The following is a 24704-nucleotide window of genomic DNA, read 5'->3' as shown; positions in this document are numbered from 1 at the left end:
CTCTGCATCCCCCTAACCAGCTGCTGGGCAGAAGAGTAACCCTCTGCACCCCCCTAACCAGCTGCTGGGCAGAAGAGTAACCCTCTGCACCCCCCTAACCAGCTGCTGGGCAGTAGAGTAACCCTCTGCACCCCCCTAACCAGCTGCTGGGCAGTAGAGTAACCCTCTGCACCCCCCTAACCAGCTGCTGGGCAGAAGAGTAACCCTCTGCACCCCCCTAACCAGCTGCTGGGCAGTAGAGTAACCCTCTGCACCCCCCTAACCAGCTGCTGGGCAGTAGAGTAACCCTCTGCACCCCCCTAACCAGCTGCTGGGCAGAAGAGTAACCCTCTGCACCCCCCTAACCAGCTGCTTGGCAGTAGAGTAACCCTCTGCATCCCCCTAACCAGCTGCTGGGCAGTAGAGTAACCCTCTGCATCCCCCTAACCAGCTGCTGGGCAGTAGAGTAACCCTCTGCACCCCCCTAACCAGCTGCTGGGCAGTAGAGTAACCCTCTGCACCCCCCTAACCAGCTGCTGGGCAGAAGAGTAACCCTCTGCATCCCCCTAACCAGCTGCTGGGCAGTAGAGTAACCCTCTGAATCCCCCTAACCAGCTGCTGGGCAGAAGAGTAACCCTCTACATCCCCCTAACCAGCTGCTGGGCAGAAGAGTAACCCTCTGCATCCCCCTAACCAGCTGCTGGGCAGTAGAGTAACCCTCTGCACCCCCCTAACCAGCTGCTGGGCAGAAGAGTAACCCTCTGCATCCCCCTAACCAGCTGCTGGGCAGAAGAGTAACCCTCTGCATCCCCCTAACCAGCTGCTGGGCAGAAGAGTAACCCTCTGCATCCCCCTAACCAGCTGCTGGGCAGTAGAGTAACCCTCTGCACCCCCCTAACCAGCTGCTGGGCAGTAGAGTAACCCTCTGCACCCCCCTAACCAGCTGCTGGGCAGAAGAGTAACCCTCTGCATCCCCCTAACCAGCTGCTGGGCAGAAGAGTAACCCTCTGCATCCCCCTAACCAGCTGCTGGGCAGCAGATTAACCCTCTGAATACCTTAATCATCTTAGACATTAACACTACACATCTCCCAAGCACTGTACAGCACATTAACCCTTTCTATGCTATAGACACTATCACACAGCTTTAGCTTTCATAAGCCTTTACACCCCAGCTGTCAGGCACAGTGGTATATGGTACATTTATATACTTTGCACAGTTACGCATTAACCCTTCCTCAACTATAAAAACAATCACTTGCATACATGTAAACAGATGTTACCCTTTTATCTCTCTATATTTATAATTTCTACCACCTCAATCTGTAGCTACCATCATTAACCATTTTCATGCCACACGGTCCACCAGATGACACCATTAACCCTATGCATCCCCCTATGCTCCATCAGATACAGCATTAACCCCACACAGAATTATTCCTGTATCCCCTATGCTTTACCAAACAGCTTAAACTCCTTGTATTCCTCCTTATGTCCCTCGTCAGACACAGCGTTAACCATTTTCATCCCTCATCAAAATCAGTATTAAACCATTGTATCCCTTAATGCACTGTTAGACAAAGGGTTAACGTTCTGTAAGGGGCCTATCCATTAGCAGATACATTTGAACGATGAACAATTAATCTGCTAATGGATAGGCTCTGAACGATGAAAATGCGCACTCCCGCGGCCGACACATTTGGTCTTTTTTCTCTCCAACATGTTGGTCAATTATTGTTTATCGCTGATAGATATTAGAAATATCTGTCGCGGTAAATGACAAATGATTTTTTTTTTTATGAAAATGAATAGAAACGTTAAAAAAAAATCCACTCCCAGAATGATGTCATGTAATATCGCTCGTCGTTCGCAAAAGTCTGTCACAGCAGCCCCAGGAAGTTTCAAAAGATAAATCTTTTGTCTATCAGAAAGATCTGCTAATGGATAGGCCCCTTACCACTCATGTACTGTCAGACACAGCATTAACCAATGGTATCTCTCCATGTCCCATAACACACAGCTTTAACCCTTTGTTTCCCCTACATGCACCATCAGATACAGCGTTAAATCCGTGTATGCTTCAACACCCCATCAGGTACAGCATTTACCCCCCTGTATTCCCCTATGACCCGTCAGGCACTGTTAACACTGTGTATCCCCCCCCAATACCCCGGTCAGATACGGTTACACCTGTGTACACCCCATGCCCCGGTCAGACACAGTTACACCCCCCATTCCCCAGTCAGACACGGTTACACCTGTGTACCCCCCATACCCCGGTCAGACACGGTAACACCTGTGTACACCCCCCATTCCCTGGTCACACACGATTACACCTGTGTACACCCCCCATTCCCTGGTCACACACGATTACACCTGTGTACACCCCCCATTCCCCGGTCACACACGATTACACCAGTGTACACCCCCCATACCCCGGTTAGACACAGTTACACCTGTGTACACCTCCCATTCCCCGGTCAGACACCGTTACACCTGTGTACACCCCCCATACCCTGGTCAGACACCGTTACACCTGTGTACACCCCCATACCCCGGTCAGACACGGTTACACCTGTGTACACCCCCATTTCCCCGGTCAGACACTGTTATACCTGTGTACACCCCCCATTCCCCGGTCAGACACAGTTACACACCCCCCATACCCTGGTCAGACACGGTTACACCTGTGTACACCCCCCATACCCCGGTCAGACACGGTTACACCTGTGTACACCCCCATTTCCCCGGTCAGACACTGTTATACCTGTGTACACCCCCCATTCCCCGGTCAGACACAGTTACACCCCCCCCATTACCCAGTCAGACACTGTTATACCTGTGTACACCCCCATACCCCGGTCAGACACGGTTACACCTGTGTACACCCCCATTTCCCCGGTCAGACACTGTTATACCTGTGTACACCCCCCATTCCCCGGTCAGACACAGTTACACCCCCCCCATTACCCAGTCAGACACTGTTATACCTGTGTACACCCCCATACCCCGGTCAGACACGGTTACACCTGTGTACACCCCCATTTCCCCGGTCAGACACTGTTATACCTGTGTACACCCCCCATTCCCCGGTCAGACACAGTTACACACCCCCCATACCCTGGTCAGACACGGTTACACCTGTGTACACCCCCCATACCCCGGTCAGACACGGTTACACCTGTGTACACCCCCATTTCCCCGGTCAGACACAGTTACACCCCCCCCATTACCCAGTCAGACACTGTTATACCTGTGTACACCCCCATACCCCGGTCAGACACGGTTACACCTGTGTACACCCCCCATACCCTGGTCAGACACTGTTATACCTGTGTACACCCCCCATACCCCGGTCAGACACTGTTATACCTGTGTACACCCCCCATACCCCGGTCAGACACGGTTACACCTGTGTACACCCCCCATACCCTGGTCAGACACTGTTATACCTGTGTACACCCCCCATACCCTGGTCAGACACGGTTACACCTGTGTACACCCCCCATACCCCGGTCAGACACGGTTACACCTGTGTACACCCCCATTTCCCCGGTCAGACACTGTTATACCTGTGTACACCCCCCATTCCCCGGTCAGACACAGTTACACCCCCCCCATTACCCAGTCAGACACTGTTATACCTGTATACCCCCCATACCCCGGTCAGACACGGTTACACCTGTGTACACCCCCCATACCCTGGTCAGACACTGTTATACCTGTGTACACCCCCCATACCCTGGTCAGACACGGTTACACCTGTGTACACCCCCCATACCCCGGTCAGACACGGTTACACCTGTGTACACCCCCATTTCCCCGGTCAGACACTGTTATACCTGTGTACACCCCCCATTCCCCGGTCAGACACAGTTACACCCCCCCCATTACCCAGTCAGACACTGTTATACCTGTATACCCCCCATACCCCGGTCAGACACCGTTACACCTGTGTACACCCCCCATACCCTGGTCAGACACTGTTATACCTGTGTACACCCCCCATACCCCAGTCAGACACAGTTATACCTGTGTACACCCCCCATACCCCGGTCAGACACAGTTATACCTGTGTACACCCCCCATACCCCGGTCAGACACTGTTATACCTGTATACCCCCCATACCCCGGTCAGACACGGTTACCCCTGTATACCCCCCATACCCCGGTCAGACACTGTTATACCTGTGTACACCCCCCATACCCCGGTCAGACACAGTTACACCTGTACACCCCCCATACCCCGGTCAGACACTGTTATACCTGTGTACACCCCCCATACCCCAGTCAGACACGGTTACCCCTGTATACCCCCCATACCCCGGTCAGACACTGTTATACCTGTGTACACCCCCCATACCCCAGTCAGACACAGTTACGTCAGACACGGTTACCCCTGTATACCCCCCATACCCCGGTCAGACACGGTTACCCCTGTATACCCCCCATACCCCGGTCAGACACGGTTACCCCTGTATACCCCCCATACCCCGGTCAGACACTGTTATACCTGTGTACACCCCCCATACCCCGGTCAGACACAGTTACACCTGTACACCCCCCATACCCCGGTCAGACACTGTTATACCTGTGTACACCCCCCATACCCCAGTCAGACACGGTTACCCCTGTATACCCCCCATACCCCGGTCAGACACGGTTACCCCTGTATACCCCCCATACCCCGGTCAGACACAGGGATGCCCCCTCCGCAGGGCCGGGACACGTCACTGACACCTGTGCACAGCCAGCTCTCTCACCGTCCTGGCGGCCTCTGCCCACGTCCTGCCCTTCTTCTTCCTCCGCCGCCGCCTCCGCTTCCTCCGGACAGCGTCCCTCATGGTGTGCGGCATCTGGGGCCGGTGCTCGCTGTCTCCGCGCTCAGCTCACCGACGCCGCCATGTTGTAGCCGTTACTGTACTGAGGGCGCGGGTCATGTGACGTGCTGTGAGGTCATTACTGTACCGGCTGTCAGACTGGGGGGGCGGGGCTGCAGGTGGCCCCAGCGCGCATGCGCCGTGCGCCGTCTCACATCCATCACCAGAGCGCATGCGCTGTGCTCCTTCGTCACAACCACCACCACCAGTGCGCATGCGCAGTTTCGCACCACAGTCCTCGATAGTCCCTACTTTATACACCTCCCTATTTATTCATGTCTACATCCGGGCACAGTCCCTACTTCTGTATTCACGTCGTCCCTATTTATTCATGTCTATATCCGGGCACAGTCCCTACTTCTGTATACACGTCCCTATTCATGTCTATATCCAGGCACAGTCCCTACTTCTGTATACACGTCCCTATTCATGTCTATATCCGGGCACAGTCCCTACTTCTGTATACACGTCCCTATTCATGTCTATATCCGGGCACAGTCCCTACTTCTGTATACACGTCCCTATTCATGTCTATATCCGGGCACAGTCCCTACTTCTGTATACACGTCCCTATTCATGTCTATATCCGGGCACAGTCCCTACTTCTGTATACACGTCCCTATATATTCATGTCTATATCCGGGCACAGTCCCTACTTCTGTATACACGTCCCTATTCATGTCTATATCCGGGCACAGTCCCTACTTCTGTATACACGTCCCTATATATTCATGTCTATATCCGGGCACAGTCCCTACTTCTGTATACACGTCCCTATTCATGTCTATATCCAGGCACAGTCCCTACTTCTGTATACATGTCCCTATTCATGTCTATATCCGGGCACAGTCCCTACTTCTGTATACACGTCCCTATTCATGTCTATATCCAGGCACAGTCCCTACTTCTGTATACACGTCCCTATTCATGTCTATATCCAGGCACAGTCCCTACTTCTGTATACATGTCCCTATTCATGTCTATATCCGGGCACAGTCCCTACTTCTGTATACACGTCCCTATTCATGTCTATATCCAGGCACAGTCCCTACTTCTGTATACACGTCCCTATTAATGTCTATATCCGGGCACAGTCCCTACTTCTGTATACACGTCCCTATATATTCATGTCTATATCCGGGCACAGTCCCTACTTCTGTATACACGTCCCTATTCATGTCTATATCCGGGCACAGTCCCTACTTCTGTATACACGTCCCTATATATTCATGTCTATATCCGGGCACAGTCCCTACTTCTGTATACACGTCCCTATTCATGTCTATATCCGGGCACAGTCCCTACTTCTGTATACACGTCCCTATATATTCATGTCTATATCCGGGCACAGTCCCTACTTCTGTATACACGTCCCTATTCATGTCTATATCCAGGCACAGTCCCTACTTCTGTATACATGTCCCTATTCATGTCTATATCCGGGCACAGTCCCTACTTCTGTATACACGTCCCTATTTATTCATGTCTATATACTGGCTGCTTCTGCATGTAGCCCACAAATACTGCACAGCTTTATTATTACACTACAATTACATGTCAGTTTGGACACCTCCCTCCCAAATGTAAATCTCTCTGCACATTGTAAGTCTGCCCCCCTGCAGTGCAGCCTGGTGTCACCAATATACACAGTTACTTACTATATCCTACTCTGGGCCTGATTCAGCAAGGGACGCAGCCGCCCACTGCGAGAATATGCTAATTAATGCAGACGCCTAGCAAAACAATACCTTCCACTTCCCTTAACGTGCGTTCTGTTATACCACGTAAGACAGCGGAAACTTCGGTAACATCGAGAACCATCAAACACATTAGCATATTAGTGGTTAACCTGACTCCACGCAGGATGTGCGCCACTTCCTGTGTGCAACTAGGCCTCAGGCTACGGCCGTCGCCGCAAGGGCACGTCCCTAAAACGGCATCCAAACACACAGGCACGCCTGCATTTGCCTGTCCACGCCCACAAAAGGGCATTTCCTGTCATTTACTTTTCTCTGGTTCTGCGTTGCCTCTGCGCACGCATTACCCATCGCAATGGCTAGTTCGCACATGCGCAGAGCTAAAACATTGGCAGAGTGCGTGCGTTCTATCCTGTGCGTTCCTTACTGAATCAGGCCCTCTATTCCCAGAGCTTAATCAGGCCCACAGTCCCTACTTCTGTACACACATTCCTATTTATTCATGTCTATATCTGGATACCCCCTCTAGAAATCCTAAGTTTGCCACTGATATCTGCCCCCATGTACCGCAGTAGGGATACCTGCCCCCATGTACTGCAGTAGGGATACCTGCCCCCGTGAGTCACACTAGGGATACCTGCCCCCATGCGTCACAGGGGATTTTTGTGTTGGGTTCATTATCTGTAGCTGGACTTAATAAAAATAATGGCGTGTTATGGGAGTGTCATGGGCGTCTCATGGGTGTAGTATGTGTGTGCCATGGGAGGGTTCATGGGCGCGTCATGGGAGGGTTCATGGGCGCGTCATGGGAGGGTTCATGGGCGCGTCATGGGAGGGTTCATGGGCGCGTCATGGGAGGGTTCATGGGTGTAGTATGTGTGTGCCATGGGAGGGTCATGGGAGTGTTATGGGAGGGTCATGGAAGTGCAAATAAAAAGTATGGTGGTCGCTCATATCAGCTTAATGACATAGCACAGGTGCTTGTAAAGGGCGGGGCTTATACTGAGCACAGAAAAAAGGGATTTGCCCTCCAGCACACTGCAGCTAAATCAAAAAATACTTAAATCCTACATGATAATAGAGATTCAGAGGTATTGGTTACATACATTTGCAAATATATGAATAAGCGCCAGGCCAACGTCAAGGCTCCCCTATACCGGCGTCCCTAACATTAAGGGGTTCATGTCCAAGGTTCAAGGCACCCCAAAATAATCCAGCCAAGGACCACACCCGGGCATCACACAAAAAGGGAAGAAAGGTGATAGTGAAGTGTAAAGGATAGATGTGTAAGGATAAATCAATAAGTGTTAATATAATGACAAATAATAAACATACAGTTAGAGGAAGCCGCTCCCTGCCACAGCCGAGCACCTACCGGTAGGTACCAACCACCGCTCCTTAACAGTGGGACGCCGCCACTGGGGACACCCCCAAACCACCAACAATAGAGCATCCCAGTTCCCAAGACTGTAGACCATAGGTCCAACAGGGGTACATGCAGTAGTAAGGACCGCATGGTAAGGAGCCCCCTCAAAGGGTCCACCCACCCCACATACTGTGGAATGCACCAGATCACCACCATCGGGCAGCACACGCCCCCACAAACTATCCAGAGACAATTCCCAAGGAGCCATGTGCCTTCAGACAAAGGAAGGAACTTGTTTACACACAATTAAAGATGAATTGAATAAATATATCACCTATACCCACTCACCCAGCATTCTGTTATCATTCGCACCCCACCACAACACACACTGACTGCCCAACACTCCCCCCACCATTTCCCTCTCCCCATCCCCTCCCCCCCTACACAATACCCAGGAGCGCACGTCAACCTTTCCATATATAGCCAACCTATAGTAGGACCAGGTACCCCTACTCGCACATTGCAGCATCAGCCCCCATCCCTTCTCTGCCCACCCCAGACGGTCCCAACCACACATCCCCTTACCCCACTTCACCACGAAGCGCATCCTAACCAACCAACTTCCTACAGCTATTCCAGGACATTGTATATGAACATATAGGGTCATAGAGAGCACGGGCAGATCCCCAGGTTGCTGTGGCGGAGCGCCAGCTGGTCAGGTACTGCGCATTCATGACAGGACGTGACCCCGCCCTCTAAGCACTGGGCCCCGATATTGTCAGCTGAAGCAAAGGGCAGAGACACAGCCTGTATAGCGGCGAGCGGCGTGGGACCCTACATACTGGACAGAGCCATACTTGCTGATAGTTTAAGGGAGACAACTAGAAGTCTGGAGAATATAAAATGGTGGGACATGGCGCAGTGACTCCTGTCCTTGCAGCCCCGCCCCCTGCAGTACTTCGCAAATCGTGTCATCGAGCCCCTGGATCACAGACTTCACTGGGGAACTGGGCGGGATCGGGAGGCCAGTCTGCCCTCTCAGGGGTCTTGTAGAGCTCTCTCAGGGCATACTTGCCTACCCTCCTGAATAGGCCGGGAGCCTCCCGAAAATCGGGTGCTGGTCCCACAAGAAAGGCAGGCAAGCCTCGCGGCCATGCCCCCGCTCGACCCACAAATGCCGGCCACGTCGACCTGCTTTGACAATCTGTCTGCCCCCTCCCGGAAGGAGCAGCCAGAATGTCGGCAACCCTGTCTCAGGGGCACTGGGGTATCTATAATTGGTGCAAGGTGTGCGGAGCCCACACTCCGCAGACCCTACACCCATATAAATATACTTACCTCTCCGTCGGCCTGGCGCAGACTGCAGAAATAACAGGGAAAATGACCTCCGCAGCCACTTTCCGGTGATTTAAGGCCCCCTCCCCTCTTAAACCACCTCTGCTCAGGGATCTGGTAGAGCTGCCTGAAATTTGGGGACCCCCTGGAAAATCAGTAGGTGGGATTGGACAGAGCTTAGACCCAGCCATATAAGCAGTTGATTTCTAACCTTTACAACACAGGTTCTCAAAGTCGGCCCTCAGGACCCCAAACAGTGCATGTTTACCAGCTCTCCTCACAGCATCACAAGTGAAATAATTAGCTCCACTTGTGGACCTTTTAAAACGTGACAGTGAGTAATGACTACACCTGTGCTCCTGCTGGGTATCCTGGAAAACGTGACCTGTGGGGGCTGAGGACCGAGTTTGAGAACCTCTGCTATAGTATGAATGTGTGTTATGTCCACCAGGTGGCAGTGTAGTCCTATGATAGCAGTTCCAGGTAGGACAGTCTCCAGTCTTTGGCGTAGGTGTCATACCTATGTTGTATAACAGTGATTCCCAACCTCGGTCCTCAAGGCACACTAACAGTCCTGGTTTTAGTGATATCCATGATTGAGCACAGATGGTTAAATCAAAATAACTGAGGTACTAATTAAGTCACTTGTGCTCAAGTATGGCTATCCCTAAAACCTGGACTGTTAGTGTGCCTTGAGGACCGTGGTCGGGAACCCCTGTTGTAGAATGATAACTTAAGCTGCATACACACACAACAATGTTATTAACCAACGATTTAGTGAACAATTTTCGTTCAGATTTTCCCTTGAAAATCGTTCACTAAAAATCGTTCACTAAAAATCGTTGGTTACTAATACCCCTTTTCCACCAAAATTCCGGGTCTGACCCGGAATTTAGCCAGCGCTGACTCGGGATATTCCAGAGTCGGCGCCGCTCACACCGCAGTTGGGTCTGCATAGACGCCATCTCCAAGCGCCACTGAAGCTGGACCAATCGGCCGGCATGCTGCTCACTCCAGGTCATCAAGACCCGAAGTGCACCATACACACAGCAGGGTTTCACGGGCTAAGCCCGTGTTAAACCCTGCTATTTACCTGGGTTGGATTGCCGGGTCACTCGACCCGGCGATCCAACCCTCTCCCCTTTTACACCAAGGAGCTGCCCGGGTTATCCCTGCAATAACCTGGGTTTTAGCTCTGGTGTAAAAGGGGTAGTAATTACTGACCGATTTTCATGAATGATGAACGATGAACGATTTTTTAATCATGCATACAGTGAATGGAAATCGTTCATCGTTTATAGTTCATTCTGTACAACATGAACGATTTTCTGAACGAAAATCATTTGTTGGACAGTCAGAATGGACGATGAACTACAAACTACAAACGTGAATGCGCATGAACGATTATCATTTATTGTTCACCTAAAAAAGATGAACGATCTTATAAACGATTTAACGATAACGACGTCGTTATAGTTAAATCGTTCAAAAAATTGTTATGTGTGTATGCACCTTAAGTGTGCTCTCACTTTGGGTCACATTCAGACCCGGTCGCAAGCACCGATGTGCTCGCAACCGGGTCGATAGTTAGCCCTGCACACCCGCAGTGGCCGCACTGCGAGTGCGCAAGCTCCGGAGCTCTCTACAAAAGGGGCGGCTGTCGATGTTGATCGACAGCTCACCCCGTTTTGTAGGCGGGCCAGGGGGGTGGTTTCCAAAACTGAGGCGTTCCTTAACGAACGCCTACCGTTTTGTGGGCGGTCGCACTGACATCATCAGTGATGTCAGTGGGGAGCTTCCTGCTCTTTCAGCTCCCTGGGGCTTGCGGTTGCCGAGACCCAACCTTAGGGTCTCGTGGCAAGCCCCGATGGTCCCGATGGTGTTCACCGTCGCAACCATCAACCTGGTCGGTCGTTAAGCTGTGGGTGGTAACCCACAGCTTACCTAATGACCAGGAGGCCGCACTTCAAAAATGAAGCAGCCGCCCTCATTCAGAACGAGCGCCTCTGAATGGGAGCCTTTATGCTTTCTATGTCCTTACAGATGAGGTGTGTCCAGGCATCAGTGCCATTACATGTACAGCTGTGCCCCTGTGAGCACGGCCGGCTTTATCACACAGTGGCCGCGTCTTTTTCCCCAAGCGCCGTTGTGCTTTATCTGCGACTCATTACCTGTCTATAACTAGATCCTGTGTGTTTAAGGTCACAGCCCAGCACCTATAGTGCACTGTGCGTGGAGTTTCGCTGCTCAGAGAGGTGTAGCGCATCACGCTGTCACAAGCCGCCGCACTGCGAATACTGTGCGAGGCGAACACCGGGCGAACGTTTGCTGAATCTCCGCCTACCTCCCGTCCATCATTCTGGGATTAGTCCAGATTGGCTCCTGCATCTATATCCTGCTGGTGCGAACGCTGCTCCCATGCCGGTGATAGAGTTTTCGTGTTTCCGGTTGTGGCATTGTCTCCAGTCATCCAGTCGTGCTCCAGTTCTCCTGCCCACTGTTTTGTTTTTCTGCCGTTTGTGTCATCTAGGTGGCACAGTCCGCATATCTGTCCTCCCGGCGGCACGGGCCGCATTACAGCTTCAGCTGCTTGTGTCAACCCGGCAGCACAGGCCGCACCACAGCGTCCTCAGTACGCAATCTTGCGTATCAATGCCAGTGTCTTCATCACAGCATTTATCTTCATCTGCCACATCGTGCCAAGTTACTTCAGCCCCCAAGGCTGCTGCACGGCCCACAGGCCGCTTCTCATCTTACGGCCCACAGGCCGCTTCTCATCTTACGGCCCACAGGCCCATCAAGCCAAGTTGTTTTAGCTCTCAAAGTTGCCTCACGGCCGCATCTAGCCAGGTAATACCAGCCCCCAAGGCTGCTGCAGGACTATACCCTAAAGAGTCAGGCCCGTGGCATAACACATAAGACACAAAATTGACAGCATAAGATGGAGCACTGCGCCTCTCTTAGCAGCTCAGTTGCGCCGGGCGTCTCACGCCGTATGGCGTATTGAGGCTCGGCGTATGAGGGGACATCTGTATGGCTGCTGACCATGTAATGTGTGCTTATTATAATCTGAATGTTACAGATAGGGACACGTCTCCCTAATTATGTAAATGAAAATTTGCACCATTTTATGAGAACACTAGAATAACTATTTTATTACTTATAGAAAGAGTGTATCCAGGGCTGTCTTAACAGCAGGGTGGGCCCTGGGCAAATCAATGCACTCGGGCCCCTGCCCACCCACTCACAGGAAAAAAAAGTAAATGGTCAATAACATTAAACCCTCCTGCATGCCCATCAGACCTCCCACACATGAACAGAAGGCCGCGGGCCGGGGGGGGCTCACGGGAGGGATACCATCGGATCATTCCCAAGGAGGAGCATCCCGAAAAGAAGCCCATAGACTTCTATTGGGTTGCCCATCGGGACGATACATTACGGTGCTTTGTACATATGGGGAATGCGGTAGAACCCCTGAAAACGGTTTCCACATTTTCCTATTTAGTACATTCTGGCCTTTGTGAGAAATTTAGAAATACAAATGTAACACTTATAATTTATGGCCAACCATGTGGCTGGCTGCTGGCTGGTCATTGTCATGATGATGGGCCTATTTCTATCAAGCTGTAGCTCCATCCGTCCCATTGCTAATCTGGCCCAGCACAGACACACTATTATCCATGACACTGAGGGGCGTATCCATGTCACTGAGGGGGCGTATCCATGTCACTGAGGGGGCGTATCCATGACACTGAGGGGGCGTATCCATGACACTGAGGGGGCGTATCCATGTCACTGAGGGGGTGTATCCATGTCACTGAGGGGACGTATCCATGACACTGAGGGGACGTATCCATGTCACTGAGGGGGCGCATCCATGTCACTGAGGGGCGTATCCATGTCACTGAGGGGTTGTATCCATGTCACTGAGGGGCGTATCCATGTTTTTGAGGGTGCGTATCCATGACAATGAGGGGGCGTATCCATGTCACTGAGGGGGTGTATCCATGTCACTGAGGGGACGTATCCATGACACTGAGGGGGCGTATCCATGTCACTGAGGGGGCGTATCCATGTCACTGAGGGGGCGTAACCATGTCACTGAGGGGGTGTATCCATGTCACTGAGGGGGCGTATCCATGACACTGAGGGGGCGTATCCATGTCACTGAGGGGACGTATCCATGACACTGAGGGGACGTATCCATGACACTGAGGGGGCGTATCCATGTCACTGAGGGGGCGCATCCATGTCACTGAGGGGTTGTATCCACGTCACTGAGGGGCGTATCCATGTCACTGAGGGGTTGTATCCATGTCACTGAGGGGCGTATCCATGTTTTTGAGGGTGCGTATCCATGACAATGAGGGGGCGTATCCATGTCACTGAGGGGGTGTATCCATGTCACTGAGGGGACGTATCCATGACACTGAGGGGGCGTATCCATGTCACTGAGGGGGTGTATCCATGTCACTGAGGGGGCGTATCCATGTCACTGAGGGGGCGTAACCATGTCACTGAGGGGGTGTATCCATGTCACTGAGGGGACGTATCCATGACACTGAGGGGGCGTATCCATGTCACTGATGGGACGTATCCATGACACTGAGGGGGCGTATCCATGTCACTGAGGGGGCGTATCCATGTCACTGAGGGGGCGTATCCATGTCACTGAGGGGACGTATCCATGTCACTGAGGGGGCGTATCCATGTCACTGAGGGGACGTATCCATGTCACTGAGGGGGTGTATCCATGTCACTGAGGGGTTGTATCCATGTCACTGAGGGGGCGCATCCATGTCACTGAGGGGGTGTATCCATGTCACTGAGGGGGTGTAGCCATGTCACTGAGGGCGTGTATCCATGACACTGAGGGGGCGTATCCATGTCACTGAGGGGTTGTATCCATGTCACTGAGGGGTTGTATCCATGTCACTGAGGGGGTGTAGCCATGTCACTGAGGGCGTGTAGCCATGACACTGAGGGGGCGTATCCATGTTACTGAGGAGGTGTATCCATGTCACTGAGGAGGTGTATCCATGTCACTGAGGGGTTGTATCCATGTCACTGAGGGGGCGCATCCATGTCACTGAGGGGGTGTATCCAGGTCACTGAGGGGGTGTAGCCATGTCACTGAGGGCGTGTATCCATGACACTGAGGGGGCGTATCCATGTCACTGAGGGGTTGTATCCATGTCACTGAGGGGTTGTATCCATGACACTGAGGGGGTGTAGCCATGTCACTGAGGGCGTGTAGCCATGACACTGAGGGGGCGTATCCATGTTACTGAGGAGGTGTATCCATGACACTGAGGGGACATATCCATGTGACTGAGGGGGCGTATCCATGCCACTGAGGGGGCGTATCCAGGTCACTGAAGGGGCGTATCCACTATCCAGGTCACTGAGGGGTTGTATCCATGTCATAGAGGGGGTGTATCCATGACACTGAGGGGGCGTATCCATGACACTGAGGGGGCGTATCCATGTCACTGAGGGGGCACATCCATGTCACTGAGGGGTTGTATCCATGTCACTGAGGGGGTGTATCCATGACACTGAGGGGTGTATCCATGACACTGAGGGGGCGTATCCATGACACTGAGGGGGCGTATCCATGTCACTGAGGGGGCGTATCCATGTCACTGAGGGGGCATGTGCCAGGCTGTCACTATTCCCCCTCCTGTCCCTTTGCAATTAACTTTTCACTGCCGCTCGCACAACAAGTACTCACCATCGCTTGAATAGGTCGTACCTCACAACTCCCAGATAGATCAGGACAAAAAGAGGGACAGAGCCTTGAACATGGGACTGTCCCTCTGACATTGGGATGGTAGGAAGATATGTAACTCCCATACTTATACCCAATATCTAGAGGAAGTCCTGGCACCCTGCATTATGCTGCATACTGTATGTAGAGGAGCTTACGGCTGTAACATTGCAGCTCTGGAAGATTTATATCATTATTATGATTGGTAACAACCCCCCTGTCAGCTGGAATTGTCACACGGATGGGTGAATGCTGGGAACGGTAGATGTACCTGGAAGGAAAGGCGGTGATTTGTCCCCTGTATACGGAAGCACCCATAGCTACGGTTACCATGGAAACCGCATCCCTGGAAAGACACTCGGTGCAACCATGGTAACGCCTTCCTGCGGAGGGAGGACTGTTACACTGATGGCAAACAGCTCATTAACCCTAATTTATTATGAATGATTTGAACCCACTTTAGGTCCGGCTGGGGCGTAATCTCTATAATTCTGCCGCTGACCTCGGCGGTGACCCTCAGGGCCGTGACCTCAGAGGAGGCAGAAAGTGCTTCTGCAAATACTGGACTATTACAGATGTGCCGGAATGGAAATTATCCAAATATTACAAATGAATGAAGATGTCGGATACATGCACACATGGGCTATTACAGCACTCGGCACGCGTCTGTACAACCATTATCACCTCTTTATTCTGTAGTGTGAAGGGTACAACGTCCGGCACTCGTCCGTGTTAGGTCAGGCTAACATTACACAGTGGTCCATCAAAAGCTGGGCAGCGGGGAGCTAGCCCCACCAGTATGTATATATAATATATATCTATATACTGTAGGTATATGCCTTGTATACAGTATTCATATAGTGACATTGCTTTATACCACCTTACCTGTCCATTTACTTCCCAGCACAAGAGAGAGGGAGTCTGACCCGAGACAATTGTCAGGAAATCAGTACAGGTACCAAATACTCAACAAAATGGCGCACATACCTCCGGCCAGACTACTGTACTCTACTCCACACTCACATGCGGCATGTACTGTATCTGTGCCTGCTCTCATACAGGGACCCAAGGAAGGGACACCCAGATATATATATGAGGAGGGAGAAGAGACAGCATACCAGCAGGTGGCTATAGGGGCAGGATAGACACGGGGCACATAAGAGTGAGAGGGCTCTAACGTCTTATTGAGATCCAGCTATAAAGAGTTCTGTGCGTTATTCACTCTTTCCATCTACTATGACAGTAATACTGAGGAACTGGACCTGGCCCAAACAGCAAATCACATCCCTCTGTGGATGGAGAACGACCTCGGCTGTGATCATTTGCAGATACAAGCTGTGGATACCACTAGTACTGCCTATTTATCTTTAATATAGGAAGGCGTATAACCTTATTGCTGGTCTTTCTGTGCAACATATGGAAGTAGGTGGATGTGTATGGAAGTATACAGGTGTGTATGGAAGTAGGCGTTTATGGTGGTAGTAGGCAAGTGTGCGTGGAAGTAGGTGGGTGAATATGCAAGTAGGTGGTAATGTATGGAAGTAAGTGGGTGGATTTAGCAAGCAGGTGTATATGGAAATAGGGGTATATGGAAGTAGGTGGGTATATATGGAAGTAGGTGGCTGTCTATGTAAGCAGGTGGGTGTGTATGGATGTAGCCGGCTGTCTATGTAAGCAGACGGGTGTGTATGGATGTAGGCGGCTGTCTATGTAAGTAGACTGCTGTGTATGGATGTAGGCGGCTGTCTATATCAGTAGACGGGTGTGTATGGATGTAGGCGGCTCTCTAGGTAAGTAGACAGGTGTGTATGGATGTAGGCGGCTGTCTAGGTAAGTAGACAGTTGTGTATGGATGTAGGCGGCTGTCTATGTAAGCAGATGGGTGTGTATGGATGTAGGCGGCTGTCTATGTCAGTAGACAGGTGTGTATGGATGTAGGTGGCTGTCTATGTCAGTAGACAGGTGTGTATGGATGTAGGTGGCTGTCTATGTCAGTAGACGGGTGTGTATGGATGTAGGCAGCTACCTAGGTAAGTAGACAGTTGTGTATGGATGTAGGCAGTTGTCTATGTAAGTAGACCGGTGTGTATGGATGTAAGCGGCTGTCTATGTCAGTAGATGGTTGTGTATGGATGTAGGCAGCTGTCTATGTAAGTAAACTGGTGTGTATGGATGTAGGCAGCTGTCTTTGTAAGTAAATGGGTGTGTATGGATATAGGTGGCTGTCCAGGTAAGTAGACAGGTGTGTATGGATGTAGGTGGCTGTCCATGTAAATAGACGGATGTGTATGGATGTAGGTGGCTGTCTAGGTAAGTAGACGGGTGTGTATGGATGTGGGCGGCTCTCTAGGTAAGTAGACAGGTGTGTATGGATGTAGGCGGCTGTCTAGGTAAGCAGATGGGTGTGTATGGATGTAGGCGGCTGTCTACGTCAGTAGACAGGTGTGTATGGATGTAGGCAGCTGTCTAGGTAAGTAGACAGTTGTGTATGGATGTAGGCAGTTGTCTATGTAAGTAGACCGGTGTGTATGGATGTAGGCGGCTGTCTATGTCAGTAGACGGTTGTGTATGGATGTAGGCAGTTGTCTATGTAAGTAAACTGGTGTGTATAGATGTAGGCGACTGTGTATGTAAGTAAATGGGTGTGTATGGATATAGGTGGCTGTCCAGGTAGACAGCTGTGTATGGATGTAGGTGGCTGTCCATGTAAATAGCCGGATATGTATGGATGTAGGCAGCTGTCTATGTCAGTAGACAGGTGTGTATGGATGTAGGCAGTTATCTATGTAAGTAGACAGGTGTGTATGGATGTAGGTGGCTGTCTGTGTAAGTAGACGGGTGTGTATGGATGTAGGTGGCTGTCTGTGTAAGTAGACGGTTGTGTATGGATGTAGGCGGATGTCTATGTAAGTAGACGGGTGTGTATGGATTTAGGCGGCTGTCTAGGTAAGTAGATGGGTGTGTATGGATGTAGGTGGCTCTCTAGGTAAGTAGACAGGTGTGTATGGATGAAGGCGGCTGTCTAGGTAAGTAGACAGTTGTGTATGGATGTAGGCAGTTGTGTATGGATGTAGGCAGTTGTCTATGTAAGTAGACGGGTGTGTATGGATGTAAGCGGCTGTCTATGTCAGTAGACGGTTGTGTATGGATGTAGGCAGCTGTCTATGTAAGTAAACTGGTGTGTATGGATGTAGGCAGCTGTCTATTTAAGTAAATTGGTGTGTATAGATGTAGGCGGATGTCTATTTAAGTAAATGGGTGTGTATGGATATAGGTGGCTGTCCAGGTAAGTAGACAGGTGTGTATGGATGTAGGTGGCTGTCCATGTAAATAGACGGATGTGTATGGATGTAGGCGGCTGCCTATGTCAGTAGACAGGTGTGTATGGATGTAGGCGGTTATCTATGTAAGTAGACGGGTGTGTATGGATGTAGGCGGCTGTCTATGAAAGTAGACGGATGTGTATGGATGTAGGCGGCTGTCTATGTAAGTAGACGGTTGTGTATGGATGTAGGCGGCTGTCTATGTAAATAGACGGATGTGTATGGATGTAGGCGGCTGTCTATGTCAGTAGACAGGTGTGTATGGATGTGGGCGGCAGTCTATGTCGGTAGACGGGTGTGCATGGATGTAGGCGGCTGTCTATGTAAGTAGACGGGTGTGTATGGATGTAGGCGGCTGTCTATGTAAGTAGACAGGTGTGTATGGATGTAGGCGGCTGTCTATGTAAGTAGACGGGTGTGCATGGATGTAGGCGGCTGTCTATGTAAGTAGACGGGTGTGTATGGATGTAGGCGGCTGTCTATGTAAGTAGATGGGTGTGTATGGATGTAGGCGGCTGTCTATGTAAGTAGACTGGTGTGTATGGATGTAAGCGGATGTCTATGTAAGTAGACGGGTGTGTATGGATTTAGGCGGCTGTCTAGGTAAGTAGATGGGTGTGTATGGATGTAGGTGGCTCTCTAGGTAAGTAGACAGGTGTGTATGGATGAAGGCAGCTGTCTAGGTAAGTAGACAGTTGTGTATGGATGTAGGCAGTTGTGTATGGATGTAGGCAGTTGTCTATGTAAGTAGACGGGTGTGTATGGATGTAAGCGGCTGTCTATGTCAGTAGACGGTTGTGTATGGATGTAGGCAGCTGTCTATGTAAGTAAACTGGTGTGTATGGATGTAGGCAGCTGTCTATTTAAGTAAATTGGTGTGTATAGATGTAGGCGGATGTCTATTTAAGTAAATGGGTGTGTATGGATATAGGTGGCTGTCCAGGTAAGTAGACAGGTGTGTATGGATGTAGGTGGCTGTCCATGTAAATAGACGGATGTGTATGGATGTAGGCGGCTGCCTATGTCAGTAGACAGGTGTGTATGGATGTAGGCGGTTATCTATGTAAGTAGACGGGTGTGTATGGATGTAGGCGGCTGTCTATGAAAGTAGACGGATGTGTATGGATGTAGGCGGCTGTCTATGTAAGTAGACGGTTGTGTATGGATGTAGGCGGCTGTCTATGTAAATAGACGGATGTGTATGGATGTAGGCGGCTGTCTATGTCAGTAGACAGGTGTGTATGGATGTGGGCGGCAGTCTATGTCGGTAGACGGGTGTGCATGGATGTAGGCGGCTGTCTATGTAAGTAGACGGGTGTGTATGGATGTAGGCGGCTGTCTATGTAAGTAGACAGGTGTGTATGGATGTAGGCGCTGTCTATGTAAGTAGACGGGTGTGCATGGATGTAGGCGGCTGTCTATGTAAGTAGACGGGTGTGTATGGATGTAGGCGGCTGTCTATGTAAGTAGATGGGTGTGTATGGATGTAGGCGGCTGTCTATGTAAGTAGACAGGTGTGTATGGATGTAGGCGGCTGTCTATGTAAGTAGACGGGTGTGCATGGATGTAGGCGGCTGTCTATGTATGTAGACGGGTGTGTATGGATGTAGGCGGCTATCTATGTAAGTAGCCGGTTGTTTACGGATGCAGACGGCTGTCTATGTAAGTAACAACACTTACAGTACACAGAGATGTCATTGTAATGCTCTTCCTTTACTGTACTATGGTGCAGATAGCAGGGGCTGAGTCTCCTGACGGTCTCCTTGGGATCTCTCATGAGAGCGAGGCTGGCGGATCTGTCTGGATGTGGCCTGTGATGCCTCGTCTGTAAGACGGATGAGAGAGCGCAGCAAGAGACGTGCGCCGGGCTGATAAGCTGCTATAAATATACTAAGTGCTCAATCCAGGCACTTAGTGGTACAAGAGATACGGAAGTGTCACCCATGGTAGTCCAGTGTCGCGGGGACCAGGGGCAAACGCAGGATTATTACGGGTATATATATATATATATATATATATATATATATATAGAGGATATACTGTAAATATTGTATATTTATCTATATGAACAATATGTGTGTATACACATATATACATACACACACACATACACACACATACTGTACATATGTCACACATACCTTACACGCACACACATATTTACACACATACTGTACATATGTCACACATACCTTATACGCACACACGTATGTACACACACACATATGTCACATATACATTACAAACAAACTTACTGTACTTTGCAGCAGATCTGATCGGTACAGGACCTACCTAGCAAGCTCACACCATGTAGCTTGCTTGTAATGACTCGATTCTAATGGAATCACATCATATTGACTCCGCCTCCTCCATATGGACCCGCGAGTCACGACAAGTTGCCGCGAGGGGTGGGGCTTAAGAACATGGTGCTGCTCTCCCGTCTGTCAGGGGTGATTTCTGGGTACTCAGAAACCCCCCCTGCATGCGCTACTGGGGACGTATAATGGCCTGATAATAGGGACCCATACACATGTAGCGATACAGTCAGCACATAGACATAATGTGTATCACACATACTGTATATGGTACAGGCCTCCTGATTACAGCAAGTACAGCTGCTACCATATATCAGAGGGCGCGTAATTACAGCGCTGCACAGCGTACATGGGGGAGTCTGCGTACTGAGGCAAATGATGAAGGAATGGGCAGCGCACATGCCTTTAGGGGAGTGTGTATTATACCCATGGATGTTACTGGTGGGAATGGCTGGAGGAGTTGGGGCAGGACTACCTTATACAGGCTTTATAACAATCACCATGCAAGATATTGGAGCTCATTCAGAGCCGCTCGCTGCTGGCGGCCGCTCGCTCTGAATGCGGGTGCGTTTTTTCTTTGTTTTTTTTTGGTCTCCGGCCGCTCGCAAAGCTGTGGGTGACCACCCACAGCTTGTGCGAGCGGGCTGGAGACCGTCGCAATAATCGCAACCATCGGCCTTGCGATGAGACCCTGGAGTAGAGTCTAGCTGCCGCAACCCCGAGTGGACTTCCTGCTGTAATGGGATTAGGGTTAGGCACCCCCCGGGTGAGGGTTAGGCTAGGGGAAGGGGAAGTTAGAGTCAGGCGCCACTGGGGGGGAAGTTAGGGTTAGGCATCCCCCTCGGGAGGGTTAGGTTTAGGGTGCGGGAAGGGGGGTTAGATTTAGGTTCCCCTGGGGGGGACTTAGGGACAGGCACCACCCCAGGAGTTTTAAGGTTAGGGTTAAAAGGAGGGTTTAGGGGGGGAGAGGAGAGGGTTAGGGTACTTACCAGTGCCAGTCGGCTTCTTGTCCCGTCGGCTTCTCCCCCACAACACTCCCATGAGCTGCAACATCTCCAGGGCCAGGCATCTGTGTATCAGCCCCCCCGTTACCTCCCAGTCACCGCACAGGAACTCCCCATATATTTCTACCACCGCGCGTCCGACTTTGTACTGCGACTCTGTGCAAACAAAATGAGGGTACATCTGTGGCGCAACTCAGACGCAGGCACGTATTGAAAACATCGCTACACTGCATCCGACTCAGAATCAGGCCCCAAGTGTGTATAGTGTGTATACTAAATATGTCCACCATACTCTCACTCACTGCCCTGAAGCAGATTTCCTTTGCAGAGTGTGGAGCGTTTCTATCGGAGCAGACACAGAGTGACTGACAGCTCGGCAGGCTTGCTTTGTAGAAATGCACACAGTGTGAATTGGTGATTGCATACATAAGGGCGGGGCCAGTGATGTCACATGACTGCTGCTTTAAGCTTTTCCACCTCAAATCCTATCAGAACATTAGGATGTGGGAGGAGCTACATCTACCTGTAATGGAGGCGGAGTTAATATTTCACTTTATACCAGTGCTGGGGTGAAATGCAGGTAACAATGAGCAGTGCATTGCACCCTTGTGGTACAGAACTTAAAATATTTATTTTGGGGGTTAGTAGTCCTTTAATCAGTCATCCACAGCAAAGCATTTACATTGTGATATATTTTTATTCCACATAGTCTATAAGCTCAGTAGCATGTATCACCCACTGTGTAGGAGACCACGAAGGCCGCCTGCAGGCAGGTAGTGCTGAAACGGTTGGGGTATAAGGCCTGTTACTTTGTATATAGGTATATAGCTTGTTTGATGTCCAAGGTTTTGGATCACTTACAACACACAGTATTGCACTAAGCCATAAACACAACCTAACTCTAAATGAGAAGACATCCTATATAACACTCCATACTATGACGATGTATTCTGGCTATATACCTCCCGTCAGGCTGCTGTTTTCTGTCTCTACATCAGAGCTGTGGGTACCCAAACGAAGGCCGCAAGTAATCTCTTACTGCGTCCAGGGATTCTGCTGTATATAGGACTATCTCACTACATTTCATTCTGCTAAGATCCGGTACCTGGACCTTATGCTGTAGATTTGATAATAGCATTAGTTGGTTTTCTGTAGGTAGCAGCCTGTCTGTTATTTCCAGTGTTCATGTTTTACAAACCCCACTAATTTACCCATCAGGAGGAATAGTAACAAGAAGGGCGCATGCTCCAGCTAAGCTATGAAATGTATTATACACCACGCGTTTCATTGGGTGCAGAACCAAGTCTTCCACCTCCCCAAACAGGAGCCCCTGTGCAGGCCGGGGAACATGGTTTTGGGTACGTTATATATACAAGAGGGCCAAGATAAGCAACCTGCTGCTCTCCAGCTATTGTGGGAGCCGGCAGAGCATGCTGGGACGTGTAGTCCTACTACTGTTGGAGAGCCACAAGTTGCCTAGCTCTGCTGTAGTTTTGTTACTGCATAGAAATACTCTGATTATTGCACAATGCCATATTAATTCCCAGAAGATTGGAAACGCCCCATCGTGAGCCACATATTTTTTGGGGGGGAAACACAACATGCCCAGAGTAGGGTGCACTTTATCTCCTGTAGTGGTTATGCCATACAAAGTGCAACAAACAAAACCCCAATCATTTCAAGTAATAATTAAAAAAGGATAAAGTTGCTTAGACGTTTCTGCGTTGAACGTGTGTACAGCTCTGTCTCTCCGTGCTGTGCTGCTGGCCGGTATAGTGTTAGAGTGAACATCGAGTCATGTATGATAGGTAACTTCCTCTGTCCCATCTTCCTAAATACAGCAATGTCCAATTCTGCCAATAACCCAAAGGCGTCCCCATGTTCCTTGCATGATCCCGCTTCATCATATCCTGATAGCAAGGACAGAAGATCTGTTTTCAACTCCAACACTGAGATGCCTCCGTCTTGGACACTTCTGGCCACCCAACAGAGGTAACCGATCGAGAGCCGCATGACAGAAAGGAAAACGATAAAAAGAAAGACATTGCCGACATTCCATTTGGTCAAATGCTTGATGTCCAAGCGTGACCGGTGATATCCAACCAGTAATAACTTTCCATGATGGAGAAGAAAGACCTGTACATGGGGCCTGGCATCTTTTCTATCCACAGTTCTGAAATCTTGTACCTGAAGGCCTTTATCTGAAGACAAGCGGTGGGGATGTGAAGCCTTTGTGTTAAGGCACTGATGTTTGAAGTGTGAAGCCTCAGAGAATTTCAAGACAAGAGTAAATTGTGCCTCATATGCTGGACCACACGGGCTACTGAAGAAAAGGACGGAAACTACCAATCCTGGTGAACAGAAAGACGTCTGTGAGCAATTAAAGACAAACAGAGGCGTAAATGCCGGATCACCGGATCAGTAAAGTACAGTGTATATTAAGTCCTCCATCAGGTAAAGTGTCTTACAAAACCATTGTGATTGCATCCAGGTAGCAGAACGTTGTTCAACAACAAAGTGGCAAAAAAGTCCTATTATTTTCTCCAAGCATACTCCTACATTACCTGCGATAATGTCCCAAGCTAAAATGTGCTGAAAGCCCGGGAGGCGCGGACTTTCCACTGAAACAATAAATAAATATGTTAACTCATTAAATAAGAGACTTTACATCTTCCACGGCTGAGGTCTCATCTCCAGGCCGAGATTAGGCAGAGGAACGATAGTGGGGAGAACCCAGTGTCCACTCCTCATGCTGTTGGAAGCAATGCCTGGCATAAAGGGTAATGTGCATGGGTGGGGCTGCCAAGTAAGCCGGCCATCACTCGTGGGTAGGGGACAGCGGGTGCCTTTGGCTGCTCGAAGACAAGGAGATATGGGTGGTTGAAGACGGCAGAGGTCTAGGCTGCTGACACCTGTAGACAGAAACATAGCTGTAACTGGTAGCAATTGCAGTCTTACAGTATCATAATAAAGTACAGGAATAGCCATCAACACTTTTTCTATTACATGATTACAATTCAGAATCCATGATTTTAG

At 50.2% G+C, this 24704-nt stretch overlaps 2 protein-coding genes across 4 annotated transcripts in view; both read right to left on the bottom strand.

The window, feature by feature from the left end:
* ASXL2 (ASXL transcriptional regulator 2) overlaps positions 1-9540 on the bottom strand; it is a 92991-nt gene extending 83451 nt beyond the window's left edge. For 2 of the 3 annotated variants that reach the window (XM_088481723.1, XM_088481725.1), the window contains exon 1: positions 4742-4901. In XM_088481723.1, coding sequence (XP_088337849.1) covers positions 4742-4834 — 93 coding nt within the window. In that variant the 5' untranslated portion in view covers positions 4835-4901. Of the gene's footprint in view, positions 1-4741; positions 4902-9467 lie in introns of those variants that run through there. The other variant, XM_088481724.1, reaches the window with a different exon arrangement.
* Positions 9541-22311: 12771 nt separating this feature from the next.
* Positions 22312-24704, bottom strand: part of KIF3C (kinesin family member 3C) — a 146359-nt gene continuing 143966 nt past the window's right edge. The window contains exon 8 of the mRNA XM_088481722.1: positions 22312-24580. Coding sequence (XP_088337848.1) covers positions 24487-24580 — 94 coding nt within the window. The 3' untranslated portion in view covers positions 22312-24486. The remainder of the gene's footprint in view (positions 24581-24704) is intronic.

This window comes from Taudactylus pleione, unplaced genomic scaffold (assembly GCF_031769625.1).
Source record: "Taudactylus pleione unplaced genomic scaffold, aTauple2 ptg000277l, whole genome shotgun sequence".
NCBI classification, from domain to species: Eukaryota; Metazoa; Chordata; class Amphibia; order Anura; family Myobatrachidae; genus Taudactylus; species Taudactylus pleione.
Note: the sequence above shows the minus strand (reverse complement) of the source record. Positions and strands in the feature narration are given on the sequence as shown.